Source organism: Doryrhamphus excisus, chromosome 15 (assembly GCF_030265055.1).
Source record: "Doryrhamphus excisus isolate RoL2022-K1 chromosome 15, RoL_Dexc_1.0, whole genome shotgun sequence".
In the NCBI taxonomy this organism is placed as follows: domain Eukaryota; kingdom Metazoa; phylum Chordata; class Actinopteri; order Syngnathiformes; family Syngnathidae; genus Doryrhamphus; species Doryrhamphus excisus.
Genome location: NC_080480.1, coordinates 16,482,150 through 16,501,242, shown reverse-complemented (window position 1 = coordinate 16,501,242; position 19,093 = coordinate 16,482,150). Strand labels below are relative to the sequence as shown.

At 42.6% G+C, this 19,093-nt stretch overlaps 3 protein-coding genes across 5 annotated transcripts; 1 reads left to right on the top strand and 2 right to left on the bottom strand.

Annotated features, from left to right (window-relative positions):
- Positions 1 to 430: 430 nt before the first annotated feature.
- Positions 431 to 9,200, bottom strand: rab5c (RAB5C, member RAS oncogene family). 2 transcript variants are annotated; one of them, XM_058049854.1, is made up of 6 exons: positions 9,035 to 9,200; positions 4,252 to 4,553; positions 2,852 to 3,003; positions 2,509 to 2,631; positions 2,300 to 2,393; positions 431 to 1,455 (listed from the first exon to the last, which is right to left on the bottom strand). In XM_058049854.1, the coding sequence occupies exons 2-6, from the start codon at positions 4,415 to 4,417 to the stop codon at positions 1,328 to 1,330; spliced, it is 663 nt and encodes a 220-aa protein (XP_057905837.1). In that variant the 5' UTR covers positions 4,418 to 4,553; positions 9,035 to 9,200; the 3' UTR covers positions 431 to 1,327. The 2 variants fall into 2 exon arrangements, with proteins under 2 accessions (XP_057905837.1, XP_057905838.1); XM_058049855.1 differs by having other exon boundaries at positions 8,964 to 9,053.
- Positions 9,201 to 10,845: 1,645 nt separating this feature from the next.
- Positions 10,846 to 13,446, bottom strand: nkiras2 (NFKB inhibitor interacting Ras-like 2). 2 transcript variants are annotated; one of them, XM_058049062.1, is made up of 5 exons: positions 13,321 to 13,446; positions 12,976 to 13,063; positions 12,075 to 12,182; positions 11,751 to 11,992; positions 10,846 to 11,540 (listed from the first exon to the last, which is right to left on the bottom strand). In XM_058049062.1, exons 1-5 carry the CDS (start codon positions 13,369 to 13,371, stop codon positions 11,298 to 11,300), a joined length of 732 nt encoding a protein of 243 aa, XP_057905045.1. In that variant the 5' UTR covers positions 13,372 to 13,446; the 3' UTR covers positions 10,846 to 11,297. The 2 variants fall into 2 exon arrangements, with proteins under 2 accessions (XP_057905045.1, XP_057905044.1); XM_058049061.1 differs by having other exon boundaries at positions 12,075 to 12,185; positions 13,321 to 13,444.
- On the top strand, positions 13,424 to 18,932 carry dnajc7 (DnaJ (Hsp40) homolog, subfamily C, member 7). Its single transcript, XM_058049060.1, has 14 exons — positions 13,424 to 13,583; positions 14,672 to 14,760; positions 14,843 to 14,967; positions 15,046 to 15,159; positions 15,281 to 15,355; positions 15,423 to 15,541; positions 15,655 to 15,808; positions 15,874 to 16,038; positions 16,642 to 16,733; positions 16,809 to 16,882; positions 16,947 to 17,093; positions 17,166 to 17,318; positions 17,420 to 17,482; positions 18,029 to 18,932. The coding sequence occupies exons 1-14, from the start codon at positions 13,510 to 13,512 to the stop codon at positions 18,064 to 18,066; spliced, it is 1,482 nt and encodes a 493-aa protein (XP_057905043.1). The 5' UTR covers positions 13,424 to 13,509; the 3' UTR covers positions 18,067 to 18,932.
- The last annotated feature ends 161 nt before the right edge of the window (positions 18,933 to 19,093 follow it).

Genomic DNA, 19,093 nt, shown 5'->3' with positions numbered 1-19,093 from the left:
TGAATTTCCGTCAAATTTAAGCGATCCATTAAATAATCCCAAACTTAATTTTCAGCAGTATTTATTTACACTTGTATTTTTGCTTCATTTGCTAACAATGATTAGCAAATACGTCATTCAGGCGCCGTACTCTGAAGGCAAAACTTAGTGAATTGTGGGTAATGTAGTTTTTACACGTTCACACATTATGACGATTGGTTTTTATACTGACATACATTGTATACAAGCAGTAAATATTATAAAATTATATATTGTCAGTAGGTTATAAACATATATTATTTCATATAGTAATTATTCTAATAGTTGTAATGTGAAATCGAAAAAATGACGAATACTTGCCCAGGTTAGTAAATTGGCATACTGTGTTACCCCCCCCCCCCCCCACCTTCCTTAAGTGAGTAGAGCACCTCTTCATTGACAAACAGATGAGACAGAACCAGTGTATTTAATACCATAGATTTTCAGAAAAACAAATTAAGACACAAAAAGATCACAAAATAATTGACAAAAAAAAAACATATTGAGATTGGGAAGATATTGTTTGTGACAATAAGCACTGATTGATTATAAACTTGAGGAGTATCCGTACAAATATTACATCTTTCAATACAGTTTGGTCAATAAAACAAGTCTTAGTTGTTATTTTTCCTCAAACTACATACGGGTGACCATGTTAATAAAGTATCTTAATAGTCAGATGATCTCAAAGCAGTCTAAAAATCATATGTTGTCAAACAGAAGAAAGAATAGTGAGGACAGTATTGCAGCTACAGTTCTACCAAGAAGGAAGTCTGCCCAGTTCCCTGCTAGGAACTTTCTCCATCTTGAATCGTGATGAATAAGACTGGGAAGGACGTCAAAGCGTGATGGAAAGACTTATAGAAGAGAGAAAAAAAATGGGGCTTCTATTTGGATTCCTTCTTGTTGCATGTTTTTATTCATTTCTACACAAATACAGAAAGAAAAGGGAGCATGGCGGCCTTTGCAAATAAGTGCCATTACTAATGATGGATTTATTTTTAACAATACCATGAGTGGGATGCTTCTTCCCCAGAGGTGACGTCAAGTGTCCATCATCAATAGAGAGGTTTTCTGGGGTTAAAACACGATTGAGTGACATTACGTTTCTTGGTCAGCAGTCGCTTGGGCAGTCGACCGGCCAATGATTTTGTCGGCCAAACAGTTTGTAATTTCCGCCGTGTGTTGCTCGAAGTGGGGTGTGGTTGGTCCGACCGGGCCGTTGGGGGTCCGACATTGTTTTGACAGCTGGCTAATAATATCTGGTCCGGTTGATCGAAGCTGGTAACTGACTGGACTCCTCGTGGGGTTAGTTGCCGCCCCCGCAACACGGGCCGCTCCGGCCCTGTGGCGCCGCCTCCTGCAGATCCACGCCGCCTCGGGCTCGGCCGCCGGCTCCCGGGCCCCCCTGAGGCTCGTTCTTGGGAAGCTTCTTGGCTGGTTGGCACAAACACAGAGAGGGTGTAGGATGAGAACTGGGACAGATACAAAAAGTGATTAGAAGTACACGACTTCATTCATTTTATTGAATTGTGTTGGATGAGGGCGGCACGGCGGTCAAGTGGTTAGCGCGCAGACCTCACAGCTAGGAGACTAGGGTTCAATGCTACCCTCGGCCATCTCTGTGTGAAGTTTGCATGTTCTCCGGGTTTTCTCCGGGTACCTCCCACATTCTAAAAACATGCTAGGTTAATTGGCGACTCCAAATTGTCCATAGGTATGAATGTGAGTGTGAATGGTTGTTTGTCTATATGTGCCCTGTGATTGGCTGGGATAGGCTCCAGCACCCCCCGCTACCCTTGTGAGGAAAAAGCGGTAGAAAATGAATGAATGAATTAATGTGTTGGATGACCTTTGTCATCAAATTAAATGTAATTAACCCATATGCATTTTAATTGTATGAAAAAAGATGTATATTTTAATAAAATACAAATATAAAAAAACATTTTTTAAATGTGAAAATAAATATAAAATAGCAAAATGTAATTATAAAAATGTGAAAATATGTAAAAAAAAATACTTAAAAATGTAAAATAATAAAAGTCAAATGTGCAATGACAATCAACTCACAAAATATGAAAGAAAAGTGAAATTAACTACATCTTAAAAATACATAAAAATAAAATTAAACAAATAAACAGAAAATGTGTCAACTTTATGACATTTAAAAATAACAAAAAACAAACAAAAAAAAGAGACAAAATAATAAAATTTAAAAATAAAATAATGTCTTTGAACAGTGGGTGACTTCTTTTTAAAAATGTCATGTATTTGTGCTCACCTATAGCCATAAAAATCTCATTAACATTCATGGCAGTCTTGGCTGACGTCTCCATGAAGAGCAAACTGTTGTCATCAGCATACGCTTGTGCCTCCTGATGAAAAGCCGAACATACACACACACACACACACACCTTCATTACCCAAGTCTAGGACATCTTTGAACAAGCTGTAAATAAACAACTATGAATTAAATCGCCTTCTCTGTACCTGGAAATCCACAGCTCTCTTGTTGGCCAGGTCTGCTTTATTCCCTGCCAGTGCAATGACAATGTTTGGGCTGGCTTGTCGCTGCAGCTCCTTCACCCAGTTCTTTGCACGTGCGAAAGTGTCCTTTACAAAAGGCACGTAAAGGGGGACAATGTTTGCAAGTGAAATAATCTAGTAAGTATTTTTATGCGCTACACATGACTCAGACACTTAAAAGCACAAAGGTCTCCAAGCGTTGAATAATCATCAACCGCCAAGAGGAGGACAAGGTTCAGCACACTAATAAATAGCCAAGGACTTGTCACGTCTTTTCTTGGCCGCTGTTATGTTTTGCGTCACTCACTGTGTTGGTGATGTCGTAGACCACGATGGCCGCCTGCGCTCCTCTGTAGTACATAGGTGCCAAGCTGTGATACCGCTCCTGGCCCGCGGTGTCCCAGATCTCAAACTTGACCGTTGTGTCATCCAGACATACCGTCTGTGTGAGGAAGGCCGCTGCATGGGGGAAGAAAGTACAGTAAGGGCCACACTTTGGACGCTGAAATATACAAAGCAAGCAGGTGGCGCTAGAAACGCTTTGTGTGATGCCAATACAGACGTCCCTCAATATTGCAGTTCCGTTAAATCACCCTTTTTCATAAATTATGACGATTGGTAGTATTGAAATACGTGATCTATGTAGTATTCTAGTCAATAGGTGGCAGTAATGAAATCACCTTAAGTTCTATTAACTTAACACTGTATGAAGTCAGCCAGTGGAAAGTACTTCTCCCATACTGTGTGGAAGTGGTAAATTTTTGGCTTCTTAATTTTATGCGAAATAAATTCAAGGCTAACTAGTTAGCTTGTAATCTTATCTGGAGTCCATGTAGCACAATCGTTGTGCAATACGGTGTAAAGGATGAATACGAGTGTAATTGTGACTCTATGTGTGTTATTTCATGCCTACAGGGATCAAATAATATTAATAATCATGAATGTTTTCTAAGCCCTAACTACTAAAATATTCCATTTATTAACATAATCCTATATCGCCATCGGAACCCAACGAGGGACAATTGGAGGCCTGATGAAAGTCACTTCCGGAAAATATACACCAAAAATTGTGAATTGAGAAAAAGAGAGTTACTTATTTTTAAAATTAATAAGATTACGCTCGGCAAAAACTGAAAATTGACTTTTGGAGAGCTAGCCAAACCCTGCCTTGCCAAAAGTCACTTTTAGACACTTTGTTAATCTGCAAGAGTAATTCACAAATCCAGCAGCCTCTTAAAATACAGACAGAGTAAAAGGCATGCATGAAAAGTGGAAACAAAAACAAAATAACAAAAAGTATGACACAAAGTGAAGTGTGCAACAATAACGGAAAAACACTTCAAATCAAAGTACCGTCTAGTGCACGCAAATAAAAGTTGTGTATTATTTATTATGATTTGGTGATCTAAACTATAGTTTGCATGCTGATAAAAGGTGAAAACGCATAGAAAAATACACTTATTTCGATTGTCCTGAGACACAAGCTAGAAAACCTGCCAGAAAGCACACAAAAAAAAAGCCTGGATAAGAATAAGTTTACAAGTAAAAAGGGGCTAGTGGTAATGCTGACTCAGCTTCTCGTCACATGACACATGAGGAAACCGAGCTGTCACTTCCACAGCACATTTGTTTATAAAGCTCTGCAACCTTTGACTCGGCCCACAGCTGACATGGTAGGCATCTACTAGCGCATCCTTGGAGACTCACCTCCGATGGTGCTCTCCTGGTACTCGTGGAACTGGCCTTTGACAAAGCGCAGGACCAAGCTGGACTTGCCCACCGCCGACTCCCCCAGCAGGACCAGCTTGAACTGGCAGATCTTGTTGCTCGCCGCGGCGCCGTTGGTCCGCGCGGGTCCACCTCGTCCGGCCATGGCGCGGCTTGGAGGTTTTGTTTAATTTAAGGGAGAGAGCAAGGTGGAGGAATGTGTGCCAGGGGGGGTGGGGGCCGGGTGGGTCAGTTAAGGCAGCTGGATGAGCCAAAAGGAGGAGGAGACCAAGCCAGGGGAACTGAGAAAACACAAAAAGGACACACATGAGACGTGTTCGTACTTCGCCACGCAACACTTCCTGATTCGTGCTGGTCCACCACGCTAAGAACTTTGGTTCACGTTTCCAATACGAACCCTTCTTTATTCTTTATCGACCCCAGGTTACCATGACGATGAGTACAAGTTACCATAATAACAAACAAATGTCATGCTTCTGAATGATGGCACCCAGATACACACCACTAGCACTAGAATCACAACAACAACGCATAAAAAAATGATTGATTGCACACACAGTGATACCCATTGAACACATTATAATGGGACTGTCTGTCACACATTATAATGGGACTGTCAATATAGCTTGTTGTTCCAACTCTGTACCATAGGTGGTGCTGTGGCAGTTCACAACTTAACTGCTTCTTGACACACAGAATAAGATGTAGCACGAGGGGTCAGGTTTACCAACTAAGCAATAATTAGATATTCATTTTCTACCGCTTATCCTCATGAGGGGGTGAGTCATGAATGCACGCGTTGCTCTTCTCAACAAGCAGCGGGTCCGGCAGCTCCATCTTTAAAAAAACATTTTAAAAAAAAGGAGCACCAAGTATTTGTAAACAATTGTCCTGAGGGAAGTATTGTACACGTATGTACAAGCACAACTGTCAGTGCTGAGAAACTGCATACAAGTGTTAGACAGCACGCGAGCTGGACTCCGCACGTGACTTCCTGTTCCTAAAAGAGCCTGACACCATCAACATGTGAGCCTTGTGGCAATGTGTGTGTGTGTGTGGCAACAACACCTGCAGTTCGGAATCCGTTCTCAAAAACACTCCCACCCCCCTTTCACGAGCGAAGCGCTGAGACGCAGCGATTGAGATCAGATCGGCGTGGCGAGTCAGACCAGTGCAGGAAATTCAAGCAGCAGAAGACGTTTTACTGCTGAGCACGCATGAAAAGTTGGGCTAACCTCCACTTGGTCACGAGCGAGGATGACACCAGCAGGCGGGGGGGGTGGAGACAAGTCCAAAAATGACAAAAGATGAAGTTAACACATGACGACTGATGCAACTGACTTAAGTTTGGTTGTAGTTTGCGCGATCGCCTCCCCTCTGGTGTGCCGAGCTGGGCTTAATCTTCAACATGTGACAGGAGAACACATAAAATCTGCAGCAGGAACCAATCATAAGACTCAAGCATAGTTTGTGCAGTTTGACAAACCTTAAAGAAACACTATTTTCACACACCTTACGCTTGTTACATACATGCTGAAAATTATTTTGCACGCTCCGTAGCAGAGGGAGAGGGAAGTCCACAAAATCTCACACAAAGGCCGCTTTTCAGCTGCACAGCATCAGCAGAAACCGAGGCTACCACTCACAACTTGTGTATCTTCAAATGCTACGATGATGAACCACACACACACACACACACAAACAAACTGATGTGTGAAAGGTAAGTGCAGCTGATAGCTTTCGATAGCTTTCAAGTAATGGCCGACTTGTTTTTCCCTCTTCTTGCACAGAGACAGAGCTGCTCACATCAGAAACGGATGCTTTGCTCGCATCCCTAATGGGCTCTGAAGACCTCCGTTGGGAAGTGGGTCGAGGGACGGGGAGGGGGGGTTAGAAAGGGAGTGGGACATGGGTCAGACAAAGAGGGAGAAGAAAAGAGTAGAAGGAGGAGCCGTCAAAGAGGGGAGAGCCTGTGAAATAATTCATCATGGCCTCCTGTACCGGCTGCACAATAGAACAGCATTTGGTGGTTTATCAATGCATCCGCTCTCTAAAATGGTAGCAACTAAAAATGCTAAAATATTGCTAAGGACTTATTAGCCTAAAGGTGTGACGATACCAAACCATTCATAGCTGTCAACGACCATTCAGAAAAAAAACGTGCAAGCTGTGACTTGAAGCGAATACGAGCTGCTGTTCTCACCGCAGTGTACTTCTCTGCTACGTGGCTAGCGGGCATATTCGCCGTCCTGGAGACAGGGTTAAGAGTTTGGATGGGAAACTGGTGACATAACTCAGGAAAGGCACAACAGGAAACCCATCACTAGCAGTTAGCAAGGTCAGAAGGAACTCGCAGGCATTTCCTTTTCTTCTGATTTCTATAAAACAAAAAGAAGAGCTACCGACTGGGCGTGAAATTCAAGCAACAACATTGGGGAAATGCCCTCAAGGTGCACAGAACTTGACCACAATTACGCACGATAACCACTATATGTCAGCGTATCTCATGAGAGCTCAGTTCAGCGAGCGTCGAATACATTAACTGTATTAATGTGTTTTTTTGCAGCTATTTTACTTCATGCAAAACAGAGGGGTACAAGTTAAGTAACTTTGTTATGTAACACCAAAACAAGTTCATCTGGTTATTTTTGCCCTGAAAAATAACATTGAAATGGATAGTAGACAGCAGTATGCACATAATAATGTTTTGATGGAGTACTTTTTTGGTGTTTGTTTTTTTTTACAAACATTCCAGTGTGATGAGATGTCGTCTTTGTTAAGTCAATGATAAAATACTATACTTAATGTTCACACGTACAACACTGAAGACTTAAAATGTTACTTCAAACCTGTATGTTACTAAAGGTTTCATAATTGCTAGTTTTGTTTCCCTGATTTATTTGTGGCAGACTGCTACAAATACATTTGGACCGCCACAGATACATTCAGCGATACCTGTCCGCCCCTGTTCATACACACATGTACCTGATCTGCCACAGGATAAGAAAGACCGAGCTCGGCAGGTTTTCAAGCCCCCTTTTAGGTTGAAGGGGGTTTTGGCAACTCTTCTCAATGACCACCAGGTGCTGCTGTTGGACCCTCCCCCATCTAAAAGCACTCACATAGGGCCCCTCCTTGCTGTTGTGACATGAGAAGAAAATGACAAAAAAGTAGTACCATAATAACGTTGATTACTAGTTCTAAACATGTTTTGTTTTTATTTTTGTGTTTTTTTTTACTTTCATTTTGTAAATGCATCATGGCCATTTATGCATATTTGATAATTATGTAATTACCCAACCACCATAGCCATAAATAGATTGGAGTCCTGTGTGACAGTTCTTATTGGCTGTAGGAAATAACTTATTTCAGATGTGACAGTTTGTAAAAACTAACCCCAAAAAAAATTATCTGCAAAATGTTCAAATGTTAGGCCTCCCTCATAATCAAATCACAAAATAAATATGACTTTTTCATGTAATTTGTGCACATAAAATCACTTCTGACACTTGCATTTAATAACCATAACAACATTCCACCTCCATAAGAGAAACCCTCAGAAATGGTGCGCTCCAGCAGACAACACACGTTTAAAGCACATTTCAAAATAAACATACAACTTTGCGTTCGCCAGCATCAACAAACATGTTTTTTTTTAAATCCCCGTCTGGTCTTTCTGACTGCTTTTATTCTTGAAAAAGACATGTCAGGACTTCTGGAGGACAACGTCCAACTACCATAAACACAGGAAAGGTTCAAGCAAGGGAGTGTAAATCCCTCTCGCCGTCTCAAACGCTATTAAGCCATAAAGACACACTGTGAAGATACAGACACGTTATAATCCCATCAACGCTTGACAAATTTGCATATTATTAACTGGCAAAAAAAAAGCCTCAATGGTTTGTACTTGAAACTGTAAAAAAAACTGGGTAAAAGCTTCAATGACAAATTCACCCTGTATTGCATTGTATTGTATTGTATTATATTGTGTTGCACCGGCGGTGCAATCCAGCATGTTACAATAGGCCTTGCTATATTAATAACGTTCCATAATAATCATCTTACAAACCTACATTGTGCGTGTGTCAATTCATTCAAAAAATAAAAACTAAAAGCGTCTGTGAGACAGAATTACGGGTGCTATTATTCGGCATGTTGCTACAAGCTGAAGAGAGCTCCCTGTAGTTAGCAGTGTAGATAAACAAGACAGCACATACAATGTAGACTTTAGGCTTCTATCCAGCGTTCAAATCCAACATTACGCACTTGGTGACACGATAACATGCTAACGTCAGCTTTCCCTTAGCCGTCGCTAGTGTTAGCATGCTAGTTAGCATCAGCTGATATGAGATAACAGTGCAGCGATGACAGGAAGCTTACCCCAAAAAAACTTAACATTCAGGCTGTGTTAGCCTAGCTTAGCAGCTACATAAAAAACGCTATTATCTCAACGCAACTTTCCTATTCTTCTCAAACTGAGCAGTTAACTCACTTTACATTTAACAATGGACGAGTGTCGACTTTGATAGTGTTCCGTCAACTGGCAGAAATGATGTCATAAAGATTTCATATTGTGCCATTTTTTTTGGTTCGGTCTAGGAAAGCTAGCGACGCTTCTAGTCTTTCGGCTGAGCCCCGGACTTGACTGATCGTCCATTAAATATGAACAACGTTGATGCGGCGCACATTACCAGTAGCAACATTGTGTCCCAACTCGCTGGTTCACTGGACCCTCCATTATTCGTAAAATGATTTGACTTACAGTACTTTTTCTTCTTTGGCTGGTCTCATCGGCCGTCTTCGTCTTCTTGTTGGGCTCTGGCCTTTCCTTCCGGTTAGCGATTTTTCCGGGAACCGCCCACTTTTAGTCACCGCCCGCTTGACCAATGGCAGTCACTCAGGCCCAAATCTCGCGGGTAGTCTACTCTATCGCGATAAGGACCTTCTGGCAATGTACAACGATACAAAATGACCAGTATTTACCCTAAAATTAACACTGAACAACTTTTACCACTAAATAAACTCTTCAGAGAAATAAAATATATAGAATAATATTATAAGCTTTAAGCTAATAAAGCTTAATAGGAATAAAACTCTTCTTTTCTCCTGGTTCACAATGGCAACAGATGAACAACAGGTGAAACAATGGCGCAATCTAGACCAGACTGTAAAACCGAGCCAAAATGAACACTTTCTACTCCAGTGACCTATACACTGACCTAACGCTGAACACACGATGGAATATTTAGACCTTACTTGTCTCATTTCTCTTATCTTAAAATGGGTTTGCGTGGGTTTTCTCCGTGTACTCCGGTTTCATCACACGTGGCAAAAACATGCTAGCTTAATTGGCGACTAGTTACGAATTTAGTTTGCAGTCATATAATCATGCCTTACAAACCTTGAAGACAGTTATTAACACATACTCATGTTTTCTTTTATTTTGCACTGACTATTTACAAGAGCAGAGTAACAAATTAGGCTGGGATTTCTGCAGTCATTTGAATTTAAGTCGAAAGTAGGATTGGCGCTGTTTTAGAAACAATTGTGTATGTGTTATTTCAACAATGATTGGGGTGGGTAATATGAAAAATCCACACTAATAAAAGGTAGGTACCCCTATAAACGTGATAATGAATCGGCATTTCGACATTAAATTCAAGTTAAGTTGTCGTTGGTGGCTGTTTAATACAACTTTCAGTACATCAAGATACTAAGCATTATCCCGCCCAAAAATGGCGTCGTGGCATAAATGTTTGAGCTTGGGCTTCACTGCCGTACCATTGACTTCGGTAGACAGGGTCGCCATACTCATATTGATCTGCTCGGTCGCACCCCACATTGAGGCACCGGGTCACAGAGGCGAACTCTTCGCGGCAGCCAGGCTGACCACGGCGTAAATTCGCGGTGCCTCCGCCGTGAAACTGAATACACGGCGGAGTGGGTGATCCCGAGTTTCGGAGTGTGAGAGATCTCGGACTTTTTTGGTGGATCGCAACCCCAGCGTCAAATTTGGATGCCTCCCGTCGTTTGCAAAAAGTCCGGAAAGAAAAACAAACTATGTACGGGAGCTCCGAGTAATTAGGGCTAGTTGAACCACTCCGGTAAAGATGAGGCGTTCGGGGTGTTTATATAGCACACTGTGATTAGCATTCATTCACTCATTGGCTGTGTTTGAATTTGGGCGTGGTCTGTATGCTAAAAGTTCGTATTTGCATGCTGCATGACGTCATCCTTCTTCATTGAGTCTGAATTCAAACCAACCTTCGTTGCCCATCATATCTGTAATGGGGTGGTTTTGGTGACACTTTAAATGGCAAAAGTCCTACGGTTATACGTTTTTTGTATACTGTATTGTTAATAAACAAAGCAAATGTGCATTAGCAATGTTTCTACAACGACCTGCTCAGACGCCGTGCCTCCAATGTTGGTATAGGAGCGCCCTCTGGTGGACAAACTACGTAACAGTACCTTTTGAGTGCCACTCGTCAACTAGCAATAATTTGTTCGATTTTTCATATTTCACCGCATTAGTGCCTCGTACATATATTACGTATGTATATGAAGACAATATTAAAGGAATTAGGCACATGTATTTTATTTTTTGACTGTACATGCCACCAAATACTGGTTGAACAATTTAAAAGTAAGACATTTTATACAAGTTATAACAACAAACGCACATTTGACTTGACTTGAAGAGAAACAGGAGTTGCTTCAATGTGGCCCCCAAATGTAACAAATCTCCATGACAACCAGTGGTATATTTACTGGTATTTCTGGGCATCCATGCAGTTTACCTTGCTATATAGGACACAAGGGCAGCCATCTTGGATTACATGCAAATGCATTGATTCTTATGATTGATGAAAACGATCATTATCTATGTGGAAAGTCATAGAAATCTAAATTTGGATGATGACATAATCCCAAGTGTGTTAGCAGAGCCTTGATGTGACATCTAATGCAAATCCAGTTCGTTGTACATAAATAAAAGAAATGGTAGGTATGAACGGACCCGCCGTTCAGCCGTCTGTCGGACCGCTGCCCTTGTTCTTGTTCCTGCTGAGGGGGAAGGTAGACTTGCTCTGCGGCTGCGTCATTTTGCTGGCCAGGTACACAAACGGCTCGATGAGCGTACGGCGGTCCGCCACCGACAGCTCCCACAGGCGCACCTTCTCGTTCTTGGCCCAGTTCTGCGCCATGTTGGCGTCCACCCTCCTCTCGTCCTGCTTGTCCAGCTTGTTGCCCAGAACCACGATAGTCACCTGCAGAGGAAAGTCATGTTCAAGCATTGGTTTCATACTTTGGAATGGCAACGAAAAGTGGAAAAAGGACAATTCCTCAATCTGCACGTTTATCCAGATATGCACCAACGTTGAATTCCTTCTTCCTTGACCTATGGACCCTTCAACCAAGCCTGTAGTTTGAGTATAATCATACTAACTAATGAATAACATCAGGGTTACTATCACTACCTCCTTTTTGTCTCTGTGCCGGTCGATGTCCTTCTTGAGGGCCTCCATGCGCTTGAAGGACTCCTTGCTGTCGATGCTGTAGACCAGCACAAATCCATCGGCGAAGCTGTAGTAGTGGCGAGGGAACTCCATGCCATCGCGGAGCCCGCGGGTGTCATAAAAGCGCACCTGCTCCCTTGTGCCGCGGTCCGTTTCGATGGAGCCGATGTAAATGTCCTCCAGGGTCTCCATGGGCTCCGAACCTGATGGGAGGATCAGCAACACCGGATTGCATTACAACCGCACAGGAATCATCGATTGGGGTGTTGAGTAAATAATGCATACCCGCAACATGGTTGGCGTAGAGTAGTTGCTCCAGGACGGCTGTTTTACCGACTGCGGCCTGGCCACACACCACCACCTTGCAGCTTTTGCCCATGGTGATGCTTCTCTCTGCTTTCACACGCAAAACAAACATAAATAGTATGGTGATTATGCTGCATTGCTTGCTTTGTTAGCGAGCACTCGTTATTATATAACTATACCCTACTAGTCTTTTCATTAGTCAATGCTCAACATTGTACAACTTTCCCATATTAACATTTATTAATTAAAAAAATGAGCGTCTTCTTTAATCTTTGAAACATGTCTGTACTGTATTGTCATTTTTACTGCACTAGTAGTGACCACTAGATGGCGGTGTTGGCGTGTTTTGTGGCGACCTTTTCCACTGACATTTTTTTCCTTTTTCTTAGATTAAATAAGTATTTTGTTGCTTCAGAGCAAATATTGTAATATAAGAAGAATATATGAAAAGAATGTATACGTCAGATAAATATTTCATTGCATTTTATTCCTCCCAAAAGTGAACAAATGTAGCATATTGCCTGAGTTTAGAGAATCGAATGCTAGCGAATCAGTGTGCTCTCAAAGTAGCCACTCTCCTCGTAGTGTTACTCAAATTATTTATTATTCTTTATTATCACCCACTTCCACCGGTTTCTCAATGAATGGTGACACCGAATGTCCGAATGAATCGTATTCACATTTGTATTAGCGTTAGAAAAGGTTTACTAGCTCGGTCACAAACAACAAACTAGCTTAGCATTAGCTTTCGACGAGCAAATGGCTAATGTCGTAAATAACAAACACCACCATCAAGAGCGTTTTTAAACATAAAGTCACATGTCCTAGCCGGTGTCATACACGTATATTCTATTTAAAAATGTAATATATATTTCGTTACCTGCACTGCGCTGCTGTTTTCCTGCTACCCCGGAAGCCGGAAGTGGGCGTTGCGATGACGTCACGACGTCATACTCTTTCATTGGACTCTGTATAATTTCACAATACAATACTTACTATACTAAAGCTTTGTAGTTTGCAACTCTGACTGATTATTATCATATATAAAATCCGATTCATTATTTTATAGATACAGTTCATTTATTTACAAAATATTATCTACACTTATTAGGACAAATATAATACAAAATATAAGGCAAACCAAACTATACAAACCCACGGCGTGATACAAGTAAAATGTCATTGATGATTCTAAAAAATCGGACATAATTTGATCAACACTTACATCAACATTCCCAGCGCCTCCTACAGTTTTATTTGATACACAACGGCTCATGTGTTTTGCTTTGCAAGTTTATCCGCTGCTGCGCTGAAATATGATTTTGACTTTAACCTGACGAGGGGGATAACTTCCTGTTTATGGTGACGTCACGACTGCAGCATCTCGCCCCGCCCCCTCCACGGTCAAGGCAAAATGGCGACGGAGCATTGCGATGCCATGAACATGGACCCTGACATAGAACTGCTCAGCGACGAGGAACTGGAACGGTAGGACACGCTGTCAGCAGCATAAACAGAACCTGGGATAATTATGTTACTGATATTCTAAACATGGACTCCTCTTCTTTGTTCTCCCATGTTGTCACGTAGCTACCAAAGCTAACTAGCGTGATATGGCTATGTCCTATTTGGCTACATTTGCATTTGCTAGCTTGCTCTGCTTGACAACAATGTGCGAAAGGTTGCCATGGCTTTTCCCCCCTTTCGAATAATGCCTTGTGGAGAATCCCATTCTCGAAACTTCGTAAGTTGACGCACAACAATGACATGCTTGCTATTATTAAAAAAAAAAAGTCCTGGCGGTTGTCCTCTGCCACAGCGTGGATGGTGTCATATGTTCCTGGCCGAGCTGGAGAGGACAGCTCCGTGTTGGTTTGGACACATTTGGCTCTTTCTATGTTTAGCCAAGCTCTCATACTTACACTGTGTCGCTCACATTTCTCAGCTTAACACTTGTAGGTTTCTATTTACACTGCTTCTGTAGAGCTTAAATAAAAACTCCCCACAAGTCCACTTGGTGCATTATTGTCCTGTATTTATCTAAAACATTATTAGACACATAGTAAGTCCTGCACTTGATGAATGGCAACATGAGACAAATATGGTATGTACTTCCGTTTTGAGGAACCCTATGACCTTATTAGTCAAAGGCTTGATGGAACTGCAGTTCGTTGATTTAGCCACTAGGTGGCGCATCTGCAGCCTACCGAGTAGGTACCTACCTGACTGTCAAGCCATTGCTTCTTGCTAGTTATATATGATAACTGCCACAATGCTAATGTGATTTTTGCGGAAATCGGCCGAAAATGAAGTCAAGAATCCAATAGCACTGTAAGGATGTTTATTGATTATGAATTCCCCTTCATGGCAATCACTATGGATCACATGACTCTAATCTGTGGCCAATCGGCATACATTCAGGGTGGGTAATACTGTCATTTTTGTATCAATATGCTGATACCGATATTTACTTCAATTAATTTGACTTGAATCAGAATTTAGTTCCACTTTTTGTCTGTCAGGGGCCAAGTGGGAGCGGTTTTATGAATAAAAAGTGTCTGTCCACTGTCACACAGGGAGGCAGATGGCTACAAAGAGCAAGGCAACGCCTACTACATCCAGAAGGATTACACCGAAGCCTTCAATTATTACACCAAGGCCATCGGTAGTTAAGATTGATTATGTCCCGCCCATCGGTGCCGTATTTTTTTGATTATTTTTTGATTATTTGTCTTTGTTTCACGCAGACATGTGTCCAAAGAACGCAAGTTACTACGGAAACCGTGCAGCCACTTTGATGATGCTGTGTCGGTACCGCGAGGCTCTGGAGGATTCCCAGCAAGCAGTGCGGCTGGATAACGCCTTCATGAAGGTGCTCCATCATCATCATCATTATGCGTTCTGGATGGTCATGTGACCGTGACATGTGTTACAACTGTTTTGCCCTCAGGGCCACCTGCGAGAGGGGAAGTGCCACTTGTCCCTCGGCAACGCCATGGCGGCCACTCGCTGTTTCCAGAGAGTTCTGGAACTGGAGCCGGACAACAGCCAAGCCCAACAGGAGGTGAGCTATGTTTTTGTTTCACTTCTAATGTTATAAAATTTAGTAATTCAGTGGTCCTTGAAGGCACCACAGTTATGTTCTTTTTTTTCATGAACTAAAGTGTATCCAATTTCTTTTGCAGCTGAAGAGCGCCGACTCCATTTTAGAGTACGAGCGAATGGCGGAGATCGGGTTCGAGAAAAGAGACTACCGCATGGTAAGCGCCACGGTGAGGGACTATGACATCGTCTTCATCATCACCATCAACAATGCTGTGTCTCCAGGTGGTCTTCTGCATGGACCGAGCCCTGGAGTCGGCCTCCGCCTGCCATCGCTTCAAGATACTAAAGGCGGAGTGCTTAGCCCTGCTGGGACGCTACCCCGAGGCGCAGTCCGTGGCCAGGTGTGTTTGCACATGCGGGATCACCAGACCAGGACTACATAAGCTCCACGTCTTAAACATGGATCATGAAAAACTGTTGAGATGATGACATTAATTCCCATCCATCTTCTCAGTGACATTCTACGAATGGACTCTACCAACGCCGACGCCATGTACGTGCGCGGTCTGTGTCTGTACTACGAGGACTGCATTGACAAAGCGGTCCAGTTCTTCGTCCAGGCCCTGCGAATGGCTCCGGACCACGAAAAAGCCAGGCTGGCTTGCAGAGTCAGTATGAACACTCGCATGTGTTCCTCACTTTGGAGGTTTCTAACACTTTTCTTTGCTACTAGAACGCCAAAGCTCTGAAAGCCAAGAAGGAGGAAGGTAACAAGGCTTTCAAGGAGGGAAGCTTTGACGCGGCCTACGACCTGTACTCCGAGGCGCTCACAATAGACCCCAACAACATCAAAACCAACGCAAAGCTGTACTGTAACAGAGCCACTGTTGGCTCCAAGGTACCGTCTATTACAATCTAATTTTCCCTTTTCTCTATTTTTCTTTTTTTCCATTTAATTTTACCTGTTTAATTATATTTCTAAAAATTAAATTAAATTAAAAAAGCTGGCAGCCACAATTGGCCCCCGGGCCACACTTGAGACCCTCTATTTTCTACACAATGCACACTCATGTTGTGAATTGTTTTTGTGCAGTGATGGCATCCAGCCACTAGAGGCGCTGTTTCCTCATATGCTTCCTGCACCAAGTTGATACATGATATGGATAAAACAATACATTATATATGAATAATATGTATACAGGCATGTCATATAGAACCAAAAGAAATTATTTTTAAAAAATAATAAAATTTAATTGTTATTTAATTATTATTAATATATAATTATTTTAAGAAAAAGAAAGCATTAAGTTTGGTCATGAATAAATGGTACAGCTACATAAAGCAGGTAGAAAATACTAGTTGCATGCACGATGCCATTTAATGTACCATTTTAATCTCCTTCTGCGTGTGTGTGTGTGGGTGTGTGGGTTTATGTGTGTATGCATGTGTGTGTGTGTGTGTGTGTGTGTGTGTGTGTGTGTGTGTGTGTGTGCCCTCGCAGCTGAAGAAAGTAGAGCAGGCCATTGAAGACTGCACAAAGGCCATAAAACTGGATGAGACCTACATTAAGGCCTATCTACGACGAGCGCAGTGGTAGGAAATAACGTGGCTGCGTCACGCTGACGTCGTCATAGTAACGTCCTCTCCGTGTGTGCATCATTCCTGCAGCTACTTGGACACTGAGCAGTACGAAGACGCGGTCCGGGACTACGATAAGGTTTATCAGACGGAGAAGACCAAAGGTAAGAAGCAGGCTGTTTAAAGGACAGCCCCCCCCCCCAACTGATGGCTCCTGTGCTCTGGTAGAACACAAACAGCTTCTGAAGAACGCTCAGCTGGAGCTGAAGAAGAGCAAGAGGAAAGACTACTACAAGGTGCTCGGCGTGGACAAGAACGCCACCGAGGACGAGATCAAGAAGGCGTACCGCAAACGGGCGCTCCTGCATCATCCAGGTGCGTAGAGACGGCCCGGTGGTTTTTACCGCGCTCGCCCCGAGTGTGACCGCCACTTCCTGTTTATGTCAGACCGCCACAGCGGCGCCAGCGCCGAGGTGCAGAAGGAGGAGGAGAAGAAGTTCAAGGAGGTCGGCGAGGCCTTCAGCGTGCTGTCAGACCCCAAGAAGAAGTCTCGCTACGATAGCGGTCAGGACCTGGAGGATGACGGCATGAACATGGGCGGTAAACACGGGGGCGGGGCCTAGACGACCACACGCCAATCGCATGACCCACCCGCCCTCACGGAAAGTCCTCACGCATTTTTTCTTTTCGTCTCTCAACAGATTTCGATGCCAACAACATTTTCAAGGCCTTCTTTGGCGGCCCGGGAGGTTTCAGTTTTGAAGGTAATAACTTTATTTTCTCGTTTTGTATCAATAACTCTAAAGGATGCCATAGGATGTGGTCAATTTTCAAAATAAAACACCCATCCTTTTCCCAGCCTTCCTGTGTCTTCATCAGTTTAAAGTGGATAGTCACTAGCAGGCGTGTTTTATATCAATAACTCTAAAGGATGGCATACAATGTGGTCAATTTTCAAAATAAAACACCCAGCTTTTCAATTTTCAAAATAAAAGTGTATCCTTTTAAATTGAATAACATTGAATCGTGTTTTGCTTTAGATTTATTTCGGGTTAGTAACAATAACTCAGGACGGAATGATGACAGAATCAGGCCACATTTCAAAATAAAACACCCAGGCTTTACTTCCAGTCGATTTGACTTAAAAAAAAATTCATTATGGAGGTTTATTTTTAATACAGTAAGAGTAAGTCCAAACTAGAATTGTGTCACATTTCAAAATAAAAGCCAGAGCCGCCCTCCTAATAGTGTAATAATGGTACCACTACATTTTATTTTGAGAGAACTAAAGTGACTTTTTTTTGTTTCAGCCTCCGGACCCGGGAACTTCTTCTTCCAGTTCGGTTAGATGTGAGGATTTTCCTCGTCACCCGTCACAACATCAGGACGTCAACGCCAACCCCCTCCCCCGAGCCCACCATCTGTATTCCAGTGCGATGCAGATTCTCGTCTATGCCATTGACTCGATGCAACCCGACAACCGCACGCACGCACGCAGCAACTATTTTCCGTGGAGTCCGGGACGGGGCCCACGCTGCGCCTGTAGATGTATTTTATCTTCTCATGGTGTGGTGCAGCTACTCTTTTTAAGGGGTGGGGGGGCGAGGGGGGTGAGATGAGCTGCGGGTTAAAACGCTGCATGAAATCTGCAAGCAGGCGCCCTCTCGTAACCCTTCTTCCTCATAGGGACCGTCGCTGCAGACGGCGCTCCCGCCGCCCGTGTGAGCCTCGATGTGTGTGTTTGAAGTCACAGCATCCGGACGCAAAGGAAAAAAAAATGCCGGCGGATCCCTCCCCCGCCACCCCCTTTCTTCTTGTGGTCACGCGTTTTTATATTTGACGTTGCCATCCACAAATTGCTGCATTGCACATTTGACTGGAATGTAACATAATGAATACGTGATTTTTTTTTTTCAATCCCATTATTTTCATGTGTATTTATTGTTGTTTTTGCCGCCATTGTGGATGGACAACACCACTGATAGCTTCTTATTCACACAAATAGTAGGACAATAACGTTGTTTTCCACCTGGCTGCTTCTAACATTACAATCCAACACAATGAAGGGGATGAATGGGGCACGTAAACAATCCAGTTGTGTTACAATGGTTGGAGGGGCGTGTATATAGGGCGTCCTCACCTTTACTCTCATTGTCATTCAGGTGAAACCTTTTTGTTTTTACCAGCCGTGTCAATAAAGGAGATCTAAATGCAGCCAATTTCGTAAACAGCGCCTACACTTTTTAGTTTTTTTTTTCTGAAAAATTATAAAATATATATACTACAAATATTTATGTTTACATTAGCCATTTTGAACATTGTCAGATTAAACAATTTTACAGTATATCACATAATTTATGTATTATATGTAAGTG